The sequence below is a fragment of the Rhinatrema bivittatum genome, chromosome 2 (genome assembly GCF_901001135.1).
Source record: "Rhinatrema bivittatum chromosome 2, aRhiBiv1.1, whole genome shotgun sequence".
Taxonomy (NCBI): Eukaryota; Metazoa; Chordata; class Amphibia; order Gymnophiona; family Rhinatrematidae; genus Rhinatrema; species Rhinatrema bivittatum.
In genome coordinates, this window is record NC_042616.1 from 669,557,154 (window position 1) to 669,581,460 (window position 24,307).

Below are 24,307 nucleotides of genomic sequence, written 5' to 3' on the forward strand. Positions count from 1 at the left end.
GCTGCATTTTTGCCTCCATTGCTTTTGCTGATGAGGTTGAAATGTGTCCTGTCTTCTTTTCTCATGGATGTATAAAATACTTACTCCTTTTTCTGCGTATAAGGTTTAAAAAGTGTAGAGTTATGTTAAACAATTTTATTTTGGGTAGGTGAATTATTGGCTAGTGGGATAGATTAATTTCTTCTTTCTTTCTCTCTTTCCCAAAACTACGAAGGTTCCTTTTCCATTCTTTCCTTCAGCTGTAGAGCCTTGCTTCAGGATAAATATAGACAAAACTGAAATGTCGGATCTTTCTGTGCTTAACCATGATAACGTGGAAAAAGCCAGCACTTTAGGGCTTTTTTTTGCTTCTAATTTTCAAAAAAGCTGCTTTAGCATGCAATGAGAGCTTCGGTGAATTTAGGGCATTTTCTAGATTAACTGCCAAGTACTTGTTAGAGTACTTGAAACTTTACCTACATTATTAATGTAAGGGAGATTTAAGCTTCAGGAAATATGGTTTAATGAAACTTTATTCAGAGCCCCTGATCAGGGATGGTCACTTTTTTTTTTTTTTTTTTATGCCTACAACAAAAAATAAAGCCCTTTCTGTGTAGGGGCCCTCATTGTGCACAGCTGTACAAACCAAACTTTATTTTTATAATTTTGTACTTTGCGCACCTGCCCGAAGTGTCCTTGAGCTTGGATTTATGGACAGCTAAAGCATTCTGACAGTTTCATGGAAGCTTGTTAACGTGGCTGTAAAAAGCTCATTCTACCAAAATTAATTACAAAATCAGACTTTTCTTGAGTGCTGTTTTTCTTGTTTTCCCCTTTGATGTGCTGTAGACTAATTTGTCCTGACACTGCAGCTGCAGCACTCTTTTTGTGCTGCAAAAAAAAACACCTTTTAGAGTTGAGTTTCATTAAGAGCCTGAAGAATTTATGGACAGGGTGGGGAGGGGGGGAAGTGGCAGACTGGAAGCTAATTTTGTTGTAAACAAACCCCCAACCCACAGCTATGGGATAACACGAAAAACCCCTTGTTGAATGACAAAGATGTGTGAAATTAAGGTGTACATAGAAGTGGTTGCAATTCAAAAAGTGTAAAATGTTAATGGGTGCTCAAAAAGATGGACTACGAAGGTTTGCACTGTTCTACTTATCTGCAGCATCCAAAATCCTGGGAGGGAAGTATCTTTGGTTGCCTTCAGGCCACTCTAAATCCCACTTTTTAAATAGGGCTATGAAGAGAGCTGCAGTTCATGTTTCTTGGCCAAGGATCTCCACTAGGGGGAAGAAACAAAATCCTGGTAGTTGTGCACGGGGGCGGATTGGCCTATCGGGGGATCAGGCATCCCCTGGTGGGCCGGTCGCTCTAGTCACGTGGTCTGCCGAGCGAGGCTGTGACAGAGCCGTGCTCAGCAGACCACGTGGTATCTATGGAATCCCCGGGCCGGTCATCAGCAGGAATCCGCCCCGGTTGTGAATTCTGGCTCGACTAGCAGAATGACTATGGTTTCAAAGCTCAGTAACTGACTGACGGACAGTAATGAGAGCTGCTGGAGCAGAGCAAAGTACAGAATTCTTTCATTTGGACTTTTCAGAAGTGTAAAGGTCGGTAACTCCCCCCATAGATAAGCAGACTGAATTAGCCATGACGTGGGTGACGTCAGGCAGCACGGAGTGGACTCCTCTCCTATCTAGTAGAATTTTTGGATCCACCAAGCATGCATTGGTGTTGCATCTTGAGCCTCCTCATTTGATATCTGAGCTTAATTCTAGCTAGGTAGTTTACTTTTCAGGAGGGTGGGCAGGTTCCTAGCATGGCTAATTCATCCTGCTGTCTATGGACAACACTATTTTACAATAAGCAAACTTTGCTTTTCCATTAGTAAGCGGGCTGAATTAGCCATAACCCTTAGGGAGTCCTAAGCTGAGGGCTGCAGTGGAGCATTTACTGAGAAAGCAACCTGCTCCACTGTGAGAACAGGCTACACAAAATCACTTGTCTGAATTTATTGTAGACCTTGAAAGGTTGTCCAGACAGTAACGGGATGTAAAGGTGTGAACTGATGACCAGGTTGCAGCTTCATAGGTATCTTCATGAGGCACATCTCATAGATGAGCCCCGGAAGAGGCCATAGCTCTCACTGGATAATTTGACAGTCTGATTTGTAAGCTTGCTAACATGTAGAAGGGACAAATGCATTCTGCAATCCAGTTAGACAATTCACACTTATAGTAAGCAAACTTTCACCCTGGACTAAACAGGTGCTACTCTCATTCTCTGGAAGAATGGGGGTTGAATGGTGGATGCATAAAGGGATGGTGTCAGACTGAGCACTGGAAATATTTTGGTGCGACGGTGGATGCTTTGTTCCATGGTTATTCTGGTTGGTGACAAGGGTGAAGGTAATATTAGCTCTACCTGCTAAACTATTAAAATGCAGTGACAGGAATTCTGGATGGTGCTTTTATTTGTGGAGCAGGAAGAGTTAAGATAGATGAAGCCTGTAGCCAATGAAACCACTTTCCAATGGTACATGTTATATAGGCTCTTCAAATCAAATGAGGCAGGGTGAGTAATGCAGAGTTCAACATCCACTGTAAGGATTGGGCCTCTGCATAAAACTGAGAGAGGGTCTAGCCTTATGTGATAAGCTATGGGACCAGAAACTAATTGCTGACCTAATTTATGGTGGTCAATTTGTGCATAATGAAGCCTTCCCTGCAAGACAGGAGGGGCTGTGATTCAGCAACACACAAAAAAGGGGCTGCATTAGCACAAGTTTGAAAGCTGTGATCTGTAATGCCAATTGTCAAGACTTCAACACTGGCTACTGCAGTGCTGCTCATAAGTTTCAACTTGTGTTAATGCAACTCCTTTTTGTGTCTGTTACGCAGGGCTTAATTTCCAGTAGAAAGGACCTAGGGAAGTAGAGTAGAGCCTATGGCGCGTAAATCTGTTCTTTTTGGATGAAGGATGGCAAGGTATGAACACTAGGGGCTGGGGATGGAAGAACCCAGGGGTAAGGAGGAAGAAAAAGTGTGAAATGTGTGTGTGGTGCAGCAGAGACAGATCACACCTGGTCCTGTCCCGGCTTCCTCACACAGGTTACGCCTAGTCTTGGCCCTGCTCTCAGCCACCCCTTCTTCCTGCTGCTTCACACTTCCATTTCCTGGTAATGATTCATTCTTCTGAGCAAGGTTGCTAATTCTAATATGAACTACTAACTTGTTTCACCTCTCCTGTTGGGATAGCCATGTTTTTACAGCTTCTCAATGTCCTTGAGGGACATGGTTGTCTTGAAACTTAAACTTTTAGGTTCCTTGTTTACTAAGCTCGAAATGGGAATGTCCACATGACTATTGAAGGCTTTTGTGTGTGACGTTTTACATTACATGCCTGTTAGAGCAGAGCTAGAACTTTCTAATGACACATTGGAGGAGTGGTTTAGAGCACAGGGGGTTCAAATCTTGCCCCTTGTAAGTCAGTGAAAGGATCAATCCCCTTTCAGGACTTCCTTCCTTCTGAAAGGAGATTGGACCTTTCACTGACATGTGACAGTGAATGGACCAATTGGCAGTAAGTGAAGCAGTGAATATATGTGCTCAATTTATGAGTGTCCATTTTATTCCGCAGCAGCTAATTTATTGGCACAATATACATTGCCCTGAATGTGTATATTGTGCATCCTGAAATTTTTTTTTTGTTTGTTTTTAAGTTGAGCCCTTGATACATGGGAAGACTTTACACCAGCTCCAGGCAGTTGTAAAATTTGACGAGTAAAATGCGTGCCTTGGGCACATGGGGATTTTTTTGCAGCACATGGTAATAGCTAATAGCCTCAGCTACATGGAATTTGCATGTTAATGAACACCAGTTACGCAGGAGTTTGGACACGCTTATTGCATTGGGGGTTGTGGATGCAGGTCCAAGCGCTCTTGGACCCATGTGCTAGGCTCAGCGCACGATATTGCATAGGCCTGTTAAATTTGTACGCCCTCTAAGGAGAGGAAAATACTTTAGTGCCTGAATATGTAATGTGCCTTAAGCTAAATTCAAAAAAATATAAATAGTGACTCCCTGAGCGCTACCTTGCTGCTGAAATCGCACTGTGAATGACAAAGGTTGAGTATTGCATTTCTGTATAAAAGTTTCATTTATTGGTGTTTCTTGTCTAGTGAACCTTTGTAGATCCTAAATTCTGAAAAGCCAGAAGATTAGTAGACTCTTTAGACTAATACAATGCTAGCCATTGAAACGTTGCTTAAACCCCAGTAATCCCCCTAGGCCTGATACAAGAGTGAACAGCGCTGTATGTGCCCTATCTTTATCCTAGTACACACCACATGCTTCACTTAGAGTTTTGAAAGATTAGCTCAGTAAGGCAGAAGTGCCTCTGTTTTTTGTTTAATTGTAGGTTGTCTTTTCCCGGTTGGGGCAAAGAAAGGGAGTTTGCAGGGTTTGGAGAGCTGCACTTGCAGGGCTGGTGCAAGAGTATTTGGCACACTAGGCAAATCTTCATTAATGCACCCCCCTTTCCTATTTACTTATTGGTAGCAGTTCTAGCAGAGCACTTTTTTTTTTTTTTTTTGGCAATATTGGCTCTGGAATGCTGATAGGATTTTGCTGCCCCCCAAATTTTGATGCTCTAGGCCAGTGGTTCTCAACCTTTTTTCTGTCGGGACACACCTGACAGATGGTTCTCACATGCGTGACACACTGACCCATGATCGTCACAGGGCTAGATGTAAATGTACAGTTTGCATCCACGGGATCCCCCCTGATCCACAATAATGGATGTAAAGCAGAATTATGACATTCCCCGATCAACTCACTCTACAAAAAAGATATTCTGGTTCTGGTGTCATCTCAGTAACAGCAACTCAAACTCCTTCTACTTTCAGGCTCAATAGCCCTACTTATGAAAAGACAGCAGTTTACCACCAATGCATGTCCTCTTGAGAAAACGCAACAAATAAGACTGATAAAACACTTACATGCTAGTAAAATATCTCTGTAACAGACACAGAACCGACCTAACACACTCCCAGGATCTGTAGTAATGCACATAAACTAATCCACACACAGTTACACCTGTATTATGGAATACACTCAAACAGGAGCAACCCTATCTATGAAAAGGCAACACTACAAATATTAAATCAGGCCCTAAAAACCAATACACCTCTTATTAGGAAAACAGAACTAGCAAGCAGCTATAGATCCCCACACAGAAATAATTGTAAAACTATACTAATAAGCAGAATAAATGTTTCACAACAACTATAAACAGAATAACATCCAACAATTAAAAACTCATAAAAACTATTAAAAATTCTCCAAACACCAATAAAATATTTCAAAAAAAGCAGACACATCACATAATATTAAATAATTAAAATAGCAGTCAATCAAGAAAAATAAACTTAAAAAGCCACCTTTACTTACCCCCTCCAGCAGCTTTCCTACTCCTCTTCCATGCAGGCTGTAGCACACACCAGAAGCAGCAGTAGTGGCTAAGCTCTATACTCATGGTCCTCTTCCTTAGGGCCCATGTCTCTCACACACACACACACCATACCAGTCATGCGCCCATGACCAGTTTCTGTCTCTCACACACCAATCATCTCCCAGTCTTTGACAAACACACCAGTCACCTTCCTGAACAGTTTCTCTCATGCCATACACACACACAGGCTTCCCACTCCCGTGTTCCACTTACATATATGGGCTTCTCACTCTCATAATCACTTTCTCTTTCTCACATACACTCACCAGTCTCTCACTCCCATGCTTGTTCTCTCCACATGCACAGGCTTCTCATTCCCATAATCACTTTCTTTCTCTCCCACATACACACACACCAGTCACCTGATCTCTCTCATGCATATACACACACACATAGGCTTCCCACTCTCATGTTCTCTTTCAGATATACAGGCTTCTCACTCCCATGCTGTGTCTCACACACACACACAGGTTTCTCACTCCCATGCCCACTCTTCACCTGCACAGGCTTCTCATTCCCATAATCACTTTCTCTCTCTCTCACACACACCCGTCACCTGATCTCTCTCATGCATACACACACACACAGGCTTCCCACTTCCATGTTCTGTCTTACATACACAGGCTTCTCCCTCCCATGCTGTGTCTCACACACACCCAGGTTCTCACTCCCATGCTCACTCTCTTCACATGCACAGGCTTCTCATTCCCATAATCACTTTCTCTGTTACACACACACACACACCCAGTCTCTCTCTCATTTCCATGCTCGCTCTCCACGTGCACAGGCTTCTCATTCCCTGAATCACATTCTCTCTCTCACATTCACATACACACCATTCACACCGTCACCTTACCAACCAGTCTCTCTCATATACATGCACACACAGGCTTCCCACTCCCATGCTCTTTCTCACTCCCATGCTTTCTTTCACATACACCCCCACAACACCAGGCTTCTTACTCCCATGCTTTCTCACATACCCAGATTTCTCACTTCCATGCTTTTTCTCTCTCTCTCTCTCTCACACACACACATCCCTGACTGTCTCACACTCTGACACACACATCAGTCATCTCCTTGAGCAGTCACTTTCATTGTCTCTCACATATACACATACATCAGCTCTCTGACCAGTTTCTCTCAATCACACACATACTCTCGATCACACACATTCTCTCACTTACACACAGGCTAGCTGGCTGGCTGCTTCTCTCTCTTTCTGTCACTCACTTCCTCTCCCCCCCCCCCCCCCCCAGCACAAACGGTAGCTGCTCCTCCAGCCCCCGCAGGCCAAGAAGGAAGAATTCCATCGATCGCGGGAGGCTCATGCTGCTCTCTCCTTTCCCTTCCGCTTTCTCCCCCAGAGCAGGAAGATCAGCTGCCTCTCCTGCTGCCACCGGACTCCTGCTATCTTCGGGCGTCCGAACTTCCTGTCGGGGGGGGTGGGGGGGGTAGCGGAAGCGCAGCGCACAACGTCCGCTTCCTCCCCCCCCCCCCCCCCCCAAGCAGGAAGATCGGCGGACCTTACGGCCCGATGCCCGAAGATAGCAAGAGGCCGGTGGCAGCAGGAGAGGCAGCTGATCTTCCTGCTTTGGGGGAGAAAGCGGAAGCTGTGCGCGACGCTTCCGCTCCCCCACCCCAAGCAGGAAGATCGATGGACCATACGGCCCGACACCCGAAGATAGCAGGAGAACGGGTGGCAGCAGGAGAGGCAGCTGATCTTCCTGCATTGGGGGGAGGAAGCGGAAGCTGCACGCGGCGCTTCCGCTCCCCCCCCCCCCCCGAACTGGAAGACCGGTTGGCCATACGGCCGCAGCAGCGCTTCCCCATGTGTGCCGTGATGGCGCGGGTTCTCTTGCGGCACGGCCTTTCTTCTTCCCGCGCACCACTTCCTGTTCCGGGTCCGGGGGGGGGGGGAATGCAGGCGCGGGAAGAAGAAAAGGCCAGCCGCGGATGCCACAGCTTTTTTTTTTTTTTTTGCACCGCTGCCGTTCCCGCTGGGCTTGAACATGCTGATAGCCCGGCGGCAACAGCAGCAGGGAAGAACGAGCAGCGGGAGGGACCGGGAGCCACGCGACACACCTGCCGGTGCTTGGCGACACACTAGTGTGTCGCGACGCACCGGTTGAGAACCGCTGCTCTAGGCAACCACCTAGTTTTCCTAATGGAAGCATTAGCCCTGCGCTTACAAGCAAACCATGAGAATTGTGTTGTTTTTTTGGGGGGTGGAGGGAGAGTGTGCATAAACTTCCTAGCAAATCCCACCCGTGCCTTGAGATGCACAGATGTCTGTGTGAAGCGAATGCAGTTGGACTGGCTTTAGACTGCATTTGAGGACGGTAGTGTGGCATGGATTTTGTTATGTAAAAATAAAATAAAATGAAGTGGCAGCTTGAGGTTCTGGATTAATCCTCTGCCAGCTGTCCATTGAAAGGGGAGGGGGTCTTGTCTAGATTAGAAATTTAACACCTACAAGCAAGTGAAGCACATGAACAGGTGAAAATTTAGAACAAAGCCAGGATGGCCTCTGACTGGAATAGGAAACATGGCGCACCCGGCAGCCCCTCATAGGCCTCCTAATGAACACATTTATTTATTTATTTATTTATTGTTTTTGTTATACCGAGTTTCATGATAGGCATCACATCAACCCGGTTTACAAATAACAAGGAGTGTAAAGCATAACGTAACGTAAAAAACAATATTTTCAATAAGAACCTTGAACTTTAAATACAGTGAATCAGAAAAAGGGAGAGGGAAAGTTACAAAAAACAAGGAAAATAAACTTGGGATGGAAGGGGAGAAATTGAACAGCACAATATTTACATTTCAGCCTATTGATACATTAGAATAGCAAGTGAAAAATGAAACAGTACATAGGTAATCAAATGAATAAATATGACAGTTGTGAATGGTAATAGTATGATAAATATTCAGCAGGAATTAGTGAGAGAGGGTTTGAGGTTGGTTGATTCGTGTTTACATTCCATTATTGCATACGAGTTAGTGCTAGTGAGAGGAGGTTTTATTCAAGGCTTGGAAATGCTTTTTTGAAAAGCCAAGTTTTTAGTCTTTTCCTAAATGTTAAAGAGCATGGCTCTTGTCTCAAATCAGGTGGGATCGAGTTCCAGAGAGCTGGACCTGCTGATGAGAAGGCTCTGAGACTCAAGGATTTATGTTGGTAGGTTTTGGCCTTTGGAATTTGGAGTGACTCTTTGTAGTGTTCCCTGATAGGCCTGGCGGAGGTGAATTTTTTAAGTGGTATTTCTAGGTCAAGTTGCGTGTGTTGGTTGATAGTTTTGTATATGATGTTAATGGTTTTGTACATGATTCTATAGTGGATCGGAAGCCAATGGAGGTTTTTGAGAATAGGTGAAATGTGGTCAATTTTCCTGGAATTTGTAAGGACTCTGGCTGCAGAGTTCTGAACCATTTGTAAAGGTTTGGTGTAAGAAGCTGGGAGGCCTAATAGTAATGAGTTGCAATAATCTAGTTTGGAAAAGATTATTGCTTGCAAGATTGTTCTGAAGTCCTGAGTGTGAAACAGCGGTTTTATTCTTTTCAGGATATGTAATTTGTAGAAGCAATCTTTGGTGGTTTGGTTAATGAATGTTTTGAGGTTGAGACGATTGTCTAGGATGGCTCCTAAGTCTCTTACGTGGGTTGTTTGAAGGAGTGTGGGTGGTTTAGGAAGTGTGTTATTGTTTTCCGGTGATATGAGCAGGAATTCTGTTTTCGAAGCATTGAGTACAAGGTTTAGACTGTTGAGGAGAAGTTTAATTTCTAATAGGCAACTGTCCCAGTATTCCATTGTTTTTGAGATTGATTCTTTTATAGGGATCTGACCATGTTTGGAGTTAGAGCCCACAGCATTGGGTTAGATTTGAATGAGAGGGCTTGTAATACAGTTGAACTTCACAGTTCTTTAATGAGTAGCACAATATAACAGCAGTGATGGGTATGTAAGGATGTCCCAAGCAATTTGTGAATGGTCCGCTCTTAGTCCGGCTGTCTCCAGTGAGACCTAGCTAACTGAAGGCCGCTCTCCCCATCGCTATCCGCCGGTTTTTTTATTATGCAAGGCCAAGCAATGTGGGCCATAACAAGCCCAAAGATGCTGGCAAACGTTTTTTTTAAATTTTGTTTTATACAAGAAAATTCTTGCCATGCTAAAAATGCTGAATTTCAACAACGGAGCGCCCTCTTCCCAAGCCTACTAGAGCTGATACCCCTGAAGGGAGGGATGATTTGCCTTGTGCAGCAGGCAGACAAGTCCTGGTGTTCAGCCTTCTTCCGTTTTTTATCCTTCCTTACAGTCCGCTTTATTCCTTCCCTGTGATGGTGTCTGGTTTTGTGGCTCCTCTGCCTCAAACCTGGTTTGGGGACCCTCTCTGATACGACCTTTCCAGTGATACTAGCAGCTCTTCTCTTGCAGTCTGGAAGAGGGGCGGGACCCTGCAGTCACGAGATGGCAGCATCCTTGCTAAGGCGGTGGGAATCCATCCCTCCTGAGGGGGAGTCGTTGGCGGGACCCTGTTAGGATTTTATTGTACAGGAAACTCCTGATGTATTCGGGTGGGCAAGAACATATTATGAAAGCACGTTTTTGTGTGTGGTATTGTTTCTTGTGCTTTTGTTCCTGAAACTGGTGTCCAGTGCCCAAATCATGCCTGTGCCGAAAAGTAAAAGCTGCCCATGGAACTTGATTTTCTCTAAAAGAGCAGGAAAGCTCTCTGCAGCATGAGGAGGGCTAACGGGGGTAGCTGTGCCCCTAAGAAATTGGTATGGGAGTTGAAAAAGCTGCGGATTTAGTTTCATAGGTAGCTCTAGATAATCTGGTTAATCCTTTCAAAAAGAAAAGCAGTGTGTGGGGGTTGTGGTTTTGGAAACTGTTTAACTTGGCTCACCTAAAGGGGTTTGGTTTTTTTTGTTTTTCCCTCTCCACCTTCCATTTTGTATTCACCATATATTGGGAGTGGGGGTGAATGCTGAGTTGGAAGTGCCTGCGCTTGTGAAACTCTGTTTCAAAGACTAGAGCTGTTTCTTCAAGAGGCCAAGACTTCTGTCTGCCCTAAAGCGATAGGTAACCTGGCTTTTTTTTTTTTTTTTTAATGAAAGGTAATATAAACGCGATATGCAAGAAACACTCTGCGTTTTTCACATAATGCCTGAGAAAAGGCTACAAACCATAACTAATGATTTGTAAAGCGAGCAATTTAACATGGCCGTTCACCATGAATGCAGTAGCAAAATGTTTACAATTGGGTTAATATAGTGGTTAAAATAAGACTCACAACGTTAAAATATAGGTTCTCATGTGTCATGAATATGGTTTCTGGTGACCGGCTGTTTTTCCTTTTTAATAATTTCTTCCAAACACATAATTGGTATTTTCTTAACCTGCTCCAGGCAAAGTAAGAAGCTGCCGCGGTCTTCCCTTAGACTGGGGGGTCTTGCTTTTGTAAAGGCTTTGTTGCTTACAGTAATACTTTCAGTATGTGCAGCATGTGCAGTGCACACGTGCCTTTGCTTGCTGAGACTACTTCCTTCTGGTGGGTCCTTTAGGAGGTTATTTTGAAAACATCTAATCCTCTCTTTGGTTTTGTAGACCACCAAAGCATTTCTTCCCAAGATGCTGGAAATGAATCATGGTCATATTGTCACAGTCGCCAGCTCCCTAGGATTGTTCAGTACTGCTGGAGTGGAGGTTTGTGGTTTTTATTTATTTTATTTTTTTTGCTGGTTTTTTTTTTTTTTACACTTGTGAGATGCAATTATAACCTTTTTGCTTTGTCAAAATACTTTTTTCACAGCATTATTGTGGAGATGGTGAATGTTCATTGTAACTGATTCTTTTGCTTTCTTTTTTTTTTATATCAGTAGTACAGTACTTGCAGCAGTTTAAACATAACACAATAGGCAATACAACTGAAAACTGCATCATGGGTTTGCATATGGTATTAACTATATAGTAGCAGTGCAACCCCATGTGTGGTTTACAACTTTACAGCTGCCAAACTAAATTTCCTTTTGCTTCATTTAAAATAAATAGTGCAGTAGGGTTTTAAGGAACACCAATTTGAAAGTGAGTGTAAGGACACTCATCGCTCGGCAGATTGCAATCTCGTTCCCAGTACTTAATGCTGGCAAGAATAGACTGGAGAAGCTGAGTCTTCTGTGCACAGAGGCTGCTGTTTTGTACTGATCAGAAACATAACACTGACCAATCACTTAACTGAGCAAAGATGGCCTGGATTGGTTTGTGGATATTATATGCATGCCTCATCACCCTTATTGCTTTTAAAGCAGCAGTGATGCACAAAAGATTTCTGGAAGCTGGAATATTGCACTCAAGACCATTTTGTAAAAGTTTGGTTACTATAGACTTCATAATGTTCCTGTATATAGCATATGTGCAATACAGTGATTCCCAAGGCACATTAACAGCCCAACTCTCGGTCCGGTCCCAGTATATACGTACGTATTTAACCTCTAGTTTTTGCTGTCCTTCTACTTCCTGGCTACTCTAGCCCCCAAGTTTTATCCCCTTGTTATATGTAACTGTGCTTTGGCCGCCTTGTTATATGGTTATTTAGTTAGTCCCTAAGTTCCATGTAAACCGGTTTGATATGAATCTATTCATGAAGGCCGGCATAGAAAAATGTTAAATGTGTGGCATATCCGTGTCCATAGAGCATATTGTGCAGATACAGAGAGGACTTGCATGACCAAAAATAGCTGGGGGAACTCTGAATGCCTCATCTTTTCCAAATCTTAAAACAAAGGGAAGAGGGGACAGACACACATGAACCCAACCCAATGGACCGGTTTCTTCTATATTTATTTAAGCAGGAGAAGGGATAAATCAATATGGTACAGGCAGCAGGCTGTTGCCTTGTCTGCTATAGAGAGCTACCAGAACACCTTCACTGCTGTTGCTCCCAACACTTGGGAGCGCATCACATCTGATGCTCGGTGAATGCTATCCATGTTTCACTTAGCGTGGGGACAAGACAGAAACTGGAAGGAGTCTGAGGTGGCTTCAGGAACGGGAAGACAAGGTGCTCTGTATAGTGTGTATGCTGGACCAAGTGGAGCCCAACTATCTATGACCTGCATGCGGCCCACTAATTATCACACCCTTGGGCTTATGCTGTAACTAGGAAGAGGAGGCATGCGTGACTGCACATGGTCTCAGAAAGGAGCTCCTACACAGTGAAGAGCCAGTGCTGAGAGCAGAGCTCAAGATGCTGTCCTGGCTCTGCATCAGGCAGTGAAGACTTTTAGTTTGAGGGTACACTGGTCTAGTACATAGTTCCTTTGTAGCACTATATATTCTTTGGTGGGGAGTGCTAAGTTACTGGCTCTGAAGTACTGTGTAATCACTGCTCCTGAGAGATCAGGTGAGAAGAGAAAACAAAGATCACAATGTGGTGAGGTAGTAGCCAGAGGAATGCCATGGTGAAATGGGAGAGGCATAACCATCAGAAGAAAAGATGTTAGTGCCTGTGTTATAAATCCCTGATTAGATCTCACATAAAATGTTGTTCAATTATGGAGGCTGTGCCAGTAAGAGGATACTGACTTGGAAGTATTCAGGAGCTACTAAAACAGTTCACTGTGTGCACATCAAAAGTCATGAGATGAGAAGTTATTTAAATACCTCCAAAGGTATAAATGCAACACGAAAAGCAACCTCTTTTCACAGGAAAGGATCCTCTAGAACAGGGTGACTAACTCTGGTCCTCAAGAGCCACAAACTGGCCTGGTTTTTCAGGATATCCACAGTGAGTGCATGCAAATCTCTCTCATGCATATTCATGATGGATATCCTGAAAAGCAGGCCCTTTGTGGCTCTCGAGGACAAGAGTTGGCTATCCCAGCTCTAGGAAAAACAAGTCGTGGCAGGTAGTGAAGGCGCAACATCAGAAAATTTCATCACAGAAAAGTTGGTGGATGTATGGAATGGGCTTCCCCTGGAGATAGTAAAGACAAAACAACGCCCCCCCACAAGTAATGAAATAAGAATGCATGGTTAAAGCACAGAGTGAAGGGGGAGGCAGGGGGGTCTGTGGAATTCCTCCAGAAGTGAGGTGTATAAGGTGTGTGGGGTTGTGTTTCTATTACAAAATTTAAAAAAAAATGTATTGGATGGGTGCTAGTGGTTCTTGTGAGTTGTCCTGTTTTATGACAGAGATAGGAGCAGGGTTGGGAGTTACAGAATTGCAGACAACCCACCCTTCACTCACTCGTAGGGTGGAGAGGTGAAAAAGGACAAAATAAAGGGTGAATAATGGAAGCACAGCCTAATTCTGCAAACCATGAGTTGGTTGGTACCAGCAGGCTACAATTCCCTGGAAACCACCTATGGTGGTGGGAAAGTATTTCCAGAAAACAATCAGGACCTCAGAGGCTGGACGTTAAGACAACAGCTTTGCTAATTTTGGCAGCTGTTTAGATTCACAACTGTTGGTGGTAAGAGATTGGGTAGCTGGGTGTTAGATGAGCCTACAAGATCACATAATACATCTAGAATGTAGAGCACCAATAGGGAAGAAAGCAAAGATTGACTTGGGTAAGGCATAAGGTCCTACAGGTACTTAAAGGGTTTTTTTGTTTGTTTTAAAACCACTTGCAGACTAGATGGTTCAATTGGTCTCTCTCATCTGCTATATTAGTATAAACATTTTCTGGCTTCTCAATGGCTGGAATTCAAGTTCTGGTGGGTTTTGAAGATTTCCTTGTCTGGCTAGTACTGGTGTTTGGAATAACTTAAAAAAACCAAAACTCAAACCAGGATTTTCTTTAATGAAATCTCAATTAGAAGTCCAAATTTGTGGTTCCCCTGCCCTCCCCCCGGGGCGAAAACAAATAATTCTCAGTAAAACCAGCTGATTTGGAAAGTCTATTGCAAAGCACTGTTTTCTCAGGTAGTGTGGTGGAAGTCATTGCCTATTAGATACGTTTCAACCCTTGCTGAAAAGGTTTTAGGTGGATATTGGATGAGTAGGAGATGGGTTATATAAGTAATAGAGTACTTGATGTGGCTAGATGTATTCAGTATGCATCTGTGCTTAGTTGCTGCTTTGAAGATATTGTTCTGTGCTGGACTACATCAAATACACCTTCTCTTCTAACCCTGTATTGTTTCCTTTTTTTTACTTGGATGCTCAGTCACCTGTAACCTTGTATTAGATGTGTTTTTTTGCAAAAGGCACAAAACGAAGCATTCTGTTCTTCCTCTTATTTTGCATGGTTTTTTTCCCTGAGTGTATCATGTTCTTGTATTTCTTCTTGCGGCAGGATTACTGTGCCAGTAAATTTGGTGCCGTGGGCTTCCATGAGTCCCTAAGCCATGAACTGAAAGCTGCTGAAAAGGATGGTGTGAAAGCCACACTGGTGTGCCCTTACCTTGTGGACACAGGCATGTTCCGTGGCTGCAGAATCAGGTCAGTGAGCAACCCTGGGAAGGAAGGGGGATTGAGACTCTCGTGGCCTCACTGATTCAGAAGAGAATGGGGATACTTTTTACACCCAGGAGAATGTTATGCAAATTATGAAAAAGTTTTTTTTATTTTACACAGATTAAATGGAACAGTATACTGCTATATTAGAACATTCTTACAAAGAGATACAGGTACCTTGGCACATTAAAACAATTATAAGAGGCATAATGGGCACCTCAGCTCTTCACCTCTTATGTGCACATGTGCAAATAAAAACCTGTCATTCAGCTGCAGTGCAAGTTCCAAAGTAAAAACAGTTAAATTCCCCACATAGAAACTAACAAAGTGTAACTACAGAAAACCCATTTATCACAAACATAAGACAGAAAATCAGCAAAACCCTCATTCCCCCAATTTGGTGATCATATGCCCAGTTTTTATTTTTGGGTTTTTTAAAAAATCTAAATGCATGACTGCCAGTAATCCACAGAATCAATATCTCCCACCACAGCTGGGAAATGTCATTTTAACATTATACATACATCAAAACAATTTTACTGCTAGCCAGAACTTAGACCCCAAAAATACATATCCCCTTTTCTCCAGCAGGTCTCCTTTTCCTCCTTGAATGGGGGAGTGGAGGGTGCTCAGAAGTGGGATTGATTAAGGTCTGAGAGGGAGGGCCTCATGGTACTTTCCTCTCCTATTGGACACCCACCTGTTCCCCATTGGCCCCTCTACTCCTCACCAGTGAGGCCTGCAACCACCAGGGTCCACCATAGAAATGTTCCTGAGTGGCAGCGGAGATGACTACTTGATGGTTCACTGGCTGGCAGCTGCTTTCCCCCTTGCCTGAGGTATCCTCCATACCTGGTCATCATGGTCCTTTTCTTCCTCTGAGTTTCAAATATGCAGCAGCCAGGTATGTGAAGGATGACACAGTCTTTGCGCAGTTAGGTGGGAGGAATCATCAGTCTGTGGCCACTGATGGCCTGCATTCTCAGGCAGGAGCACAAGGCACAGTCTCTTGCTTGGGCTGATAACTGGAGGGCGTGATCTATGGATCAGGCTGCTGAGCCAATTAAAACTTGGCTGGGCCTGCAGGGGACAGAGAGCCCAGAAGTGGCATTAGGGTGTACAACACAGTCCTGCTGCAATGAGGAAGGCTCACCAGGACCAGTGCCTGTAACCCGTAATTGAAGACAAGGCAAAAGGTATGATTACAGGAAAGAAGTTTCGTGGCTTTGCAGGTGCTGCTTAATTAGGTGCAAAATTGTGCACATACGTAATCGCGCAATTCCCCAGGGTGTACCTTCTGCAGATGGTGATCTTTGATTTTGGGTTAGCCAAAGATGAGGGTATACAAGAAGCTTTTCTTATGGTAGGATAATTCACTCCAGATACACACTAGGTTATAGTAAGGTAAAAGCGTTAATACTTTTGACTGTGCCTCAAGGTTTCTAATCCTTTCTGTATTATATAAAAAACATCTTTGAACTGGGATCCTTAACTTTTTTATTAATCCAATCTGATTTTCTTCCAAATATTTGAAATTTTTTTGTTTGCATTTTTGTACATAAGCATTGTATATAAAACATCATTACACAGCAGGAAATCAGTATATAACAATACAATACAAAATATATAATAGGTAACCGCAATCAGTAGTTACACCCCCCCCCCCCCCCCTTCTGAAATCATGGGTAATGTTAAAACATCTCTGTATAGCACCTATAGTAGGCTAAGAAGTACACCAGAAAAAGAAAGACCTGAGCAAGTTTTAATTGAAAATGAAATCGATATATTTGCACATCCTCCATCGCCTCTCCCAACTCCCTTTATCGCTGGGATAACCAATTGTCTAAAAGTCACCATTTCTTCAGATGTTGAATACTGTATCTGTGGGAAATAGCTGTCCCCTTTTGATATGACCAAATCTTGAATAACCTTGATCGAAGACTCTCCTCTGAGGGGAGTTTCACTGATCTTCAGAGCAGAGCAAGTTCGCATCTAGCTGTCATAAGATGAGCAATTTTCCACTGCTCAGGTGCTCCATCAAAAGTTAAATTTAGGAGAATGTTCTCCAGGGACAACAAGATCCGCTCACCCAGCACATCCTGTACAGTTTGACTAATGGACTCCCAATACTTTATTTTAGGACAGTTCCACAACATATGGTAAAATGTTCCAGTTAAGTCACATCCCTTCCAACATCTTATGTAGGCACTCCGGAGAACAGTAACTTGTAGCAATTCTTTGCTAAAGGGGTATAAGGAGAACCTTTCTTTGTGGCCAGGAATATAAAATCGCATGTTTCTTCAGATAATGTTGTGCCCAAGTCAACCTCCCATGCCTTATTGAAGGCTGGTTTATTCGAAGGATCCTTATTGATGTAATTGTAGATCTGGGATATCGCTCTCGTGTATCGTCTTGATCACACTAATTCTTCATTTGAGTCTTGCCCTTTTCAAGTCCTCTACTAATATGTTCAGTCTGAAAAAAGTGTCTAATCTGGATATAAGGGAATATATCCCCTGGAGATAACTGGTAGAGTTCCTGTAGAGTGGGGAAGGGTATAATTGCCCTCTGCGCCCAAAGATGCCCTAAGTATTTTATGCCTTTCTCATTCCAAGATTGGACATTCCGCGTCTGCCCCATTGTAAGAAGGGCCATATTAGTAAAAATACCCAAATTGAAAAAGTATTTTCTGTCTCCTACCAATGATCTCTTCCATTCATCCCAGATTGAGAGAGTAGTTCTGACCAGCAACGGTATAAATTTTAGTGGGATCTATGAACACTTTGGTTGTCGAGAGAGCTTGAATAGGCATACTGCCCGCCATTGTCTGTTCAGTATCCCCCACTGTTTGTGCTCCCCCCCCCTTCTGATGTCAATCAAAAACTGCCCTTATTTGTGCTGCCATAAAATACCAACATAAACTTGGGACTCCCAGCCCCCCTCTCAACTTGGGTCGAAACATAACATTTTGTGATACGCTCTGAGGTCTCCGTCTCCAGATGTAGGAGAATATTCTCTGTTGCCAACTCCTTAGAATTGCAGCAGGAATATGTATGGGCAATGATTGGAATAAATACCCCAACCGTGGTAGTAAATTCATTTTTACAGAGGAGATCTGTCCAAACCAGTAGACCACCTGTCAAGATCCCTAAAGATCTTATGTATCAATGGAGGATAATTCAATTTTATATAGCTCATTGGGATCCTTACTGATATACACCCCCAAATATTTAATTTTCTTGGGGGCCCATTTAAATTGAAAAGAGGTCTGTAAATCAACTGGCTCTCTAGTTGGGACAGAGATATTCAGAAGTTCAGACTTTTCTATGTTGAGCATGAAACCCGAGACTCTACTAAACTGCAATGCAGGCACCGTTTCTTGCAGAGTAGATGATGGGCTCGTTAATGTGAATAAAATGTCGTCAGTGAACATTGACATTTTATAATCTCTATCCCCAATTGTGATGTCCCTAATTCTTTTACTCGACATAATTGGCCAATGGCTCTAGGAATAATGCAAACAATGGGATAGAGGACAGCCCTGTCTTGTCCCTTGTTTTATCGGGAAAGGCTCAGAGTATATCCCATTTACTTTTACATGGGCTGAAGGTTCAGTATATAATTGTTTCAAACAGTTTAGAAACTGTGGGCCAAAATTCATCTTTCAGTGTGCAAAATAAAAATGGCCAGTGCACCGTATCTAATGCTTTTTCTGCATTCACTGAAAGTAAGACCATGGGAATCTTCTGGTCTCGCACCCAACATATTAGATCTACTATCTTACATATATTATCAGCGGCCATTCTTCCCGGGATGAAATACATTTGATTTGCATGCACTAGTCTTAGCAATGATTTTATTAAGGCAGGTTGCCATAATTTTTGCCAGTAATTTAAGGTCTGTATTAATGAGGTAAATTGGCCAATATGACCCACAATGCATGGTATCACGCCCGGGTTTACCTAAAATAGTAATACTGGCCACATTTGCCCCTTTGTTTAATGAATTCCCTTCCCACAAGTGGTTATAAAACCTAAGTAGGGGGTCCACTATCACAGATGAAAATTGTTTATAAAATTGTGGAGTATATCCATCCAGTCCCAGTGCTTTGTTGACCTTGAGACTCTTAATTGCCTCAATTATCCCAGGGGTAATCTGCCGTTCCATGTACTGTCACTCATCTGTAAGACGGGGGAGATCTATCTCGCTTAAATAATCTTGAATATGGTCTGGCTGTATAGAAGAATTTGCATCATAGAGGGCCCCATAAAATAGTTGGAATCTTTGTCTGATATCAGGGGGAGAAGTGATTAGGCATCCGTCCAAACCTCTAATCCCTATAATCTGGTTTTGAATTTGTTTTTGTTTTCAGATACCTGGCCAGCATTTTCCCGGATCTATTCCCCCATTCATATTTTTCCTGTTATTAGAGACAGTTTAACTTTAATTTCTATATCTGCCATTGCCTGCAATTCATCTCCAGCTTTTTGCAGTTGCTTGGGGATTTCTCTGGCGCCAGATATCCAATAAGTTCCATTTGGCAATGAAGGACCACAGTCTCTTTCTATGGGGACCTGACCCCGGGCTGCTTCCCCCCCCCCGAGTTATCCATTTGAAGGCAAATAGATTGTAATCCCCAATAATAATTAGGATGCCCTCTCTCTCTTTGTTTAATAATTTGTCAATTTGGTCATAAAAATGCTTCTGGTCTGAGTTGGGGGCATAGACACTTATTAGAGTATAAACCTCTCCCTGATATTCAAACTTAACCAACAAATATCTCCCATTAGGATCTTCCACGTGCTTTTGTGAATTTTATAATCGTAGCCCTGCTTGAAGCATATACAAACTCCCATATATTTATTCTGCTTTCTCGCAGCTTAGAAGTAAAGATAGGCAAACAACGGCCAGGCTAACAGGTGTTCATACCGTCGTTTCAGGTGGGTTTCTTGTAAACAAATTATCCAAAATCAAGGGGCAGGGATGTCTTGTTTCAATAAATGTCACTTCCGGGGTGTATTAAGACCATTAACATTAAGGGAAACAATCTTAAGTGACATTATCAAAAATATGTGAAAAAAAGAATGTTAAAGCAACTATTATCAACCCCACTTTTGAATCTCCCTCAATGATCCTCCCCCCACCACTTTGTCTGCTGCAGTCATGTACATAAGAATAACTTCCTTGCCCATTATCAAAATACCCGTTGCTATAGCCCCCCACTCTTCCCGTTCCCCTCCCTCAATTGAAATCGCCATGCAAGCATGGCCTTTCTGCTGATGCAGATGGAGTCAGCTAACATGCTTGGCACGAGTGTACAGCCCTCCTCCCCCCGTTTTCAATCATATTCCATACAACCATAAACATAATAATAACCTCCTACAAAGAGAAACTGACACATTCGCTGTGATATAAATCCTTTTACTAGGTTGGGAAATTATCCCCAGTAATAAGACAGCTAACTGAAGTCCTCGGGTGTGCTCTCAACCTGCATCTTCTTGAGTCAACTGATCAAGGGGCCCGGTATTCCTCCTCAGCCGTCTTCCCCTCCCCCCCACCCCCCCCCCCCCCCCCCCCCCCCCTTTTTCGATTCTCTGCCATCTCGGGGACTCCAGCCCTGTTCTGGGCTCCACGGACGTTATTTTGGTTTGAATGCCTGCCTTCGACAAAATGGCCGCCACTTCTTCAGGAGTTGTCGCCTGGGACGTGCTTCCCTGGATGGTTACCAATATTCCCACAGGAAACAGCCATTGGTACCTGATATTTTCTTTTCATAGAATCGTGGTGATCAGATGGTATGCTTGTCGTCTCTTGAGGGTCCCGGGTGATAGGTCCGCGAACACTGACACTGACTGCTCTTTCCACAACCAGGATTGCTGTTTTCTGGCTTTAGTCAAAATCTGCTCTTTCATCGGATATCTGAGAAAACAGGCTATGATATCCCTGGGTTGATTGCCTTGCCGCTGGCCCAGAGTACGATGAGCCCTCTCCAATTCAATCTGCTGTTGGGTAATTTCACTATCCGTGTCTGTTCCCTGCGCTATTAAAGCACAGAACGAGTGAACCACCTCATGGCAGTCCCTGAAGGCCTCCGGCTCGGGTATACCACGAAATCGCAGGTTGCTCCTGCGATTCCTATTTTCTAAGTCCTCGACTTTAAATAGGAGCTCTTCTTCTACTTTAGCCCTCTCTTCACATTGATATTTAAGTTTTTCCAGTTTTGCCTCGTGAGCATCTAGGCGAATGTCACACTCTATGCCCTATCTCTGCCATATCGTCTCTCAGCTCCGCAATTTTTTCCAGCAGTTCCTTCTTATTTGCTTTCATATCTTTGTGGAGGGTACCAAACCATTGGCGAAATTTGCTTCGGGTAGGGATCTCTGAGATCTGCGCTCCCTCCTCTCCGATGTGAGAGTCAGCATCCTCCTCTCACTGGTCCTCCATCTCTGGATCGTCTCCCGCGCTCAGGCCTTCTAGTACCTCTCTACTCTTTAAATAAGAGTATTTGCTAAGATCCGTCCCTTTTCTTTTCTGAGACATGACATATGGTTATATGGATTATATTAAGTGTTTAATCTCAGCGATGGGGGCTGGATGGATGGCGATTTTTCTATATTATTTGCTCGGGAGCTCTCAAATCAAGCTGCCATCTCGTGCTGTGACGTCACCGCCCCCCTTTTTGAAATCTTTCTACTTATTTAAACTATATTGGAACCCACTGATCCGAAAGTACTGATTACCCGAGAAGAACAAAAGTACATTGATAGCACATAAAATGCATAACATTATGTTGCTTGTGCCCTTTCTTATTGCCAACCCAAGAAAAACGAACTCTAATACCAGCCTTACCTGCTTTCTACAAAATTCAAGTTTGTATTGAGTTGATTAGTGTTTGAATGCAGATAACATTCCCATGTTCAGAAAACTCTGGCATTATTCAGGCAACGTCTTGGGTGTGTATCTTGATGTTGGCTGTTCAGACATATCCCCTGCGTACATACCAAGAATATTGGGGCAGAATCAGTCCTGAGAAGGGCTTCTAAAATGATCTGCACCATAAGTATGGTGCCCTAGAAGAGGGGGGAAGGAAATGTGATCGGGGACCTGTCTGTGTGGGGGAGGCAGAGGTGCTGTTAAATGGACCCCTGCCAGTAATTGTCATTGGTATTGTATATTTTTCATCTGATTTACAGAACTGTTGTGGTGGTTTTCTTTTACCATATTCTGCAGAGAGGAGGGGGGTGGGTGGTGTCCTTTAAAGCTAATCACTTAGAAGCATGAGAGATGGGTGTGTCGGTGCAGCCTTATTCAAGGTAGATTACAGTATGCTGGAGATGGACTTTGATGTTTCTTGCATGTTCTTTTTGAAGTATAATTCTGAAAGAGAACTCTCTCTCTCTTCTAGGAAAGAAATCGAGCCTTTCCTGCCGCCTTTAAAACCTGATTATTGTGTAAAGCAGGCCATTAGAGCCATCCTTACAGACCAGCCCATGATTTGCACTCCCCGTCTGATGTATATGGTGACCTGCATGAAAAGGTAATACTTTGTCAGACTCTGCCTTCCATGCCTGGTTGACCCAGCAAATGTATGCATGCATTATGCATTGTAAAATAAGCTAGCTCTATATTAACCCTTTCATTCCTTCTCTCTCCTTTCTCCAGTATTCTGCCTTTTGAGGCAGTCGTGTGCATGTATCGATTCTTGGGTGCCGACAAGTGCATGTACCCCTTCATTGCCCAGAGGAAGCAAGCTATGAACAACAATGAAGCAAAGAATGGCATTTAACATCTGGCTTTTATAGACTGGCCTCCATGAGCTGACAGGATCAAAAACCTCTGTGACTAAAGTGCAATATGCACTTTTTGCAACAGCTCAGTCGAATCATCTGTTCCCTGTGGCAATGTCTTGGATCCTAAAACCTGTGTATGGGACTTTTTTGTTTTTTTATTTTACAAACTGTAAATTTGACTAGAGTACTTTAAAAATGTGATAAGGTAAATGAAGTTAAAATGTAGCTGCCTCCATTTCCTCTTAGTTATTGTATATACAATAAGCTTAGCCCTACAGTTTATTGTAGAGATGCACTGTTATGTTTTTCTGCAGACTGCCATTGCTGATAAAGTTCTCTACATGTAGTAGAGGAAATCTCTCCCCTTGCTTCCTCCCTCCAACAAGTTGTCATGCAGTTGACAGTAAATTTTGTGTAGATGACATTTGAGTGAATTCAAGGACTAGTTTAATTATGAATGCTGTTTGTTCTACTTGCTCACCCCAAATTGCAAAGGACACTCAGTAGAGCTGCTGTAACTGATGGCTACATACTTTTAATTAGGATGTTTACTGGGGTGGGGGGAATCACTGGTTATGAATTTGAAAGCCCCACTCGTATTGAATCAAAGGTAAAGTAGATATTTTGGAATCTGCTGAAAGCCAGGCCTTCTTTGGATTGTCTGGATTTTCAGATCGCTAGGGTTGAGAAGTGTATGAAAATCATGTTTGCCTTAAACGACACAGCGTTCCACCTAATCTTGTAAGGAGAGTGGCGTAACTGCCTCTTTCCCAGAGGAAGCAGATATATTGAATTTCCGTAGTTGGTCTCTTGTCTCTTTGCTGCCCTACTTTTGGTTTTGACAAAAGGCACAATTTGCACATCTTATGCCCAATTCCAACCTAAAAGGAATTTATATTCCAGAAATGGCCAAATTCGCCTCTTCCAGAACATAAAAACTCTCCACACATGAGAGTAACTGGGCAGAAATGTTTGAATATATGGCCCATACTGCTTCTAAATGTTTGCACCCACCCTGCTTAGTGAAGAGACCACATCTGAATACTCATCTCCTTTTCATAAATGGAATGGTAAGTGTAAAAGTGTTGCAGTTTTTTTTTCCAAGTATTTGGAAGAACAGTAAACATGGCATTTTTTACAGTATTTTTGTAAAGCAAAACATTGTGCCTTGAAGCTGGTAAAACTGTGTATTTTAGTAAACATTGTTAAAGTGAATTTCTACCTCCTGTATCTAAATATATAGCATCCACTTTGTAAATTTCTATAAAACTATGCGATTCCTTTATTTGACGTGTTAAATAGTAACCGGTTTTGGTTATTAAAGTGAGCCACCTTAAAGTGAGACGTGCTTTATTTTGTGTAAACATTTCTTGCTTTTTAACTTGTAATATTTATGAACATTTGATATTCTGCTTTTTGCCAAAGCGGGCTATAGAAATTAATCTAAAACTGGTACAACATGTTTAAATGACATAAGGACAAAATGTGGGGGAAAAACTTCAATATTTCTAATAAGCTGGCTGTGTAAAGGCCTGGTTGAATAGCCTTGCCT

At 43.0% G+C, this 24,307-nt stretch overlaps 1 protein-coding gene across 2 annotated transcripts in view; it reads left to right on the forward strand.

Annotated features, from left to right (window-relative positions):
* RDH10 (retinol dehydrogenase 10) overlaps positions 1–24,097 on the forward strand; it is a 54,676-nt gene extending 30,579 nt beyond the window's left edge. For both annotated transcript variants that reach the window (XM_029591476.1, XM_029591477.1), the window contains exons 3-6: positions 11,110–11,208; positions 14,805–14,950; positions 22,371–22,502; positions 22,628–24,097. In XM_029591476.1, coding sequence (XP_029447336.1) covers positions 11,110–11,208; positions 14,805–14,950; positions 22,371–22,502; positions 22,628–22,751 — 501 coding nt within the window. In that variant the 3' untranslated portion in view covers positions 22,752–24,097. The remainder of the gene's footprint in view (positions 1–11,109; positions 11,209–14,804; positions 14,951–22,370; positions 22,503–22,627) is intronic.
* The last annotated feature ends 210 nt before the right edge of the window (positions 24,098–24,307 follow it).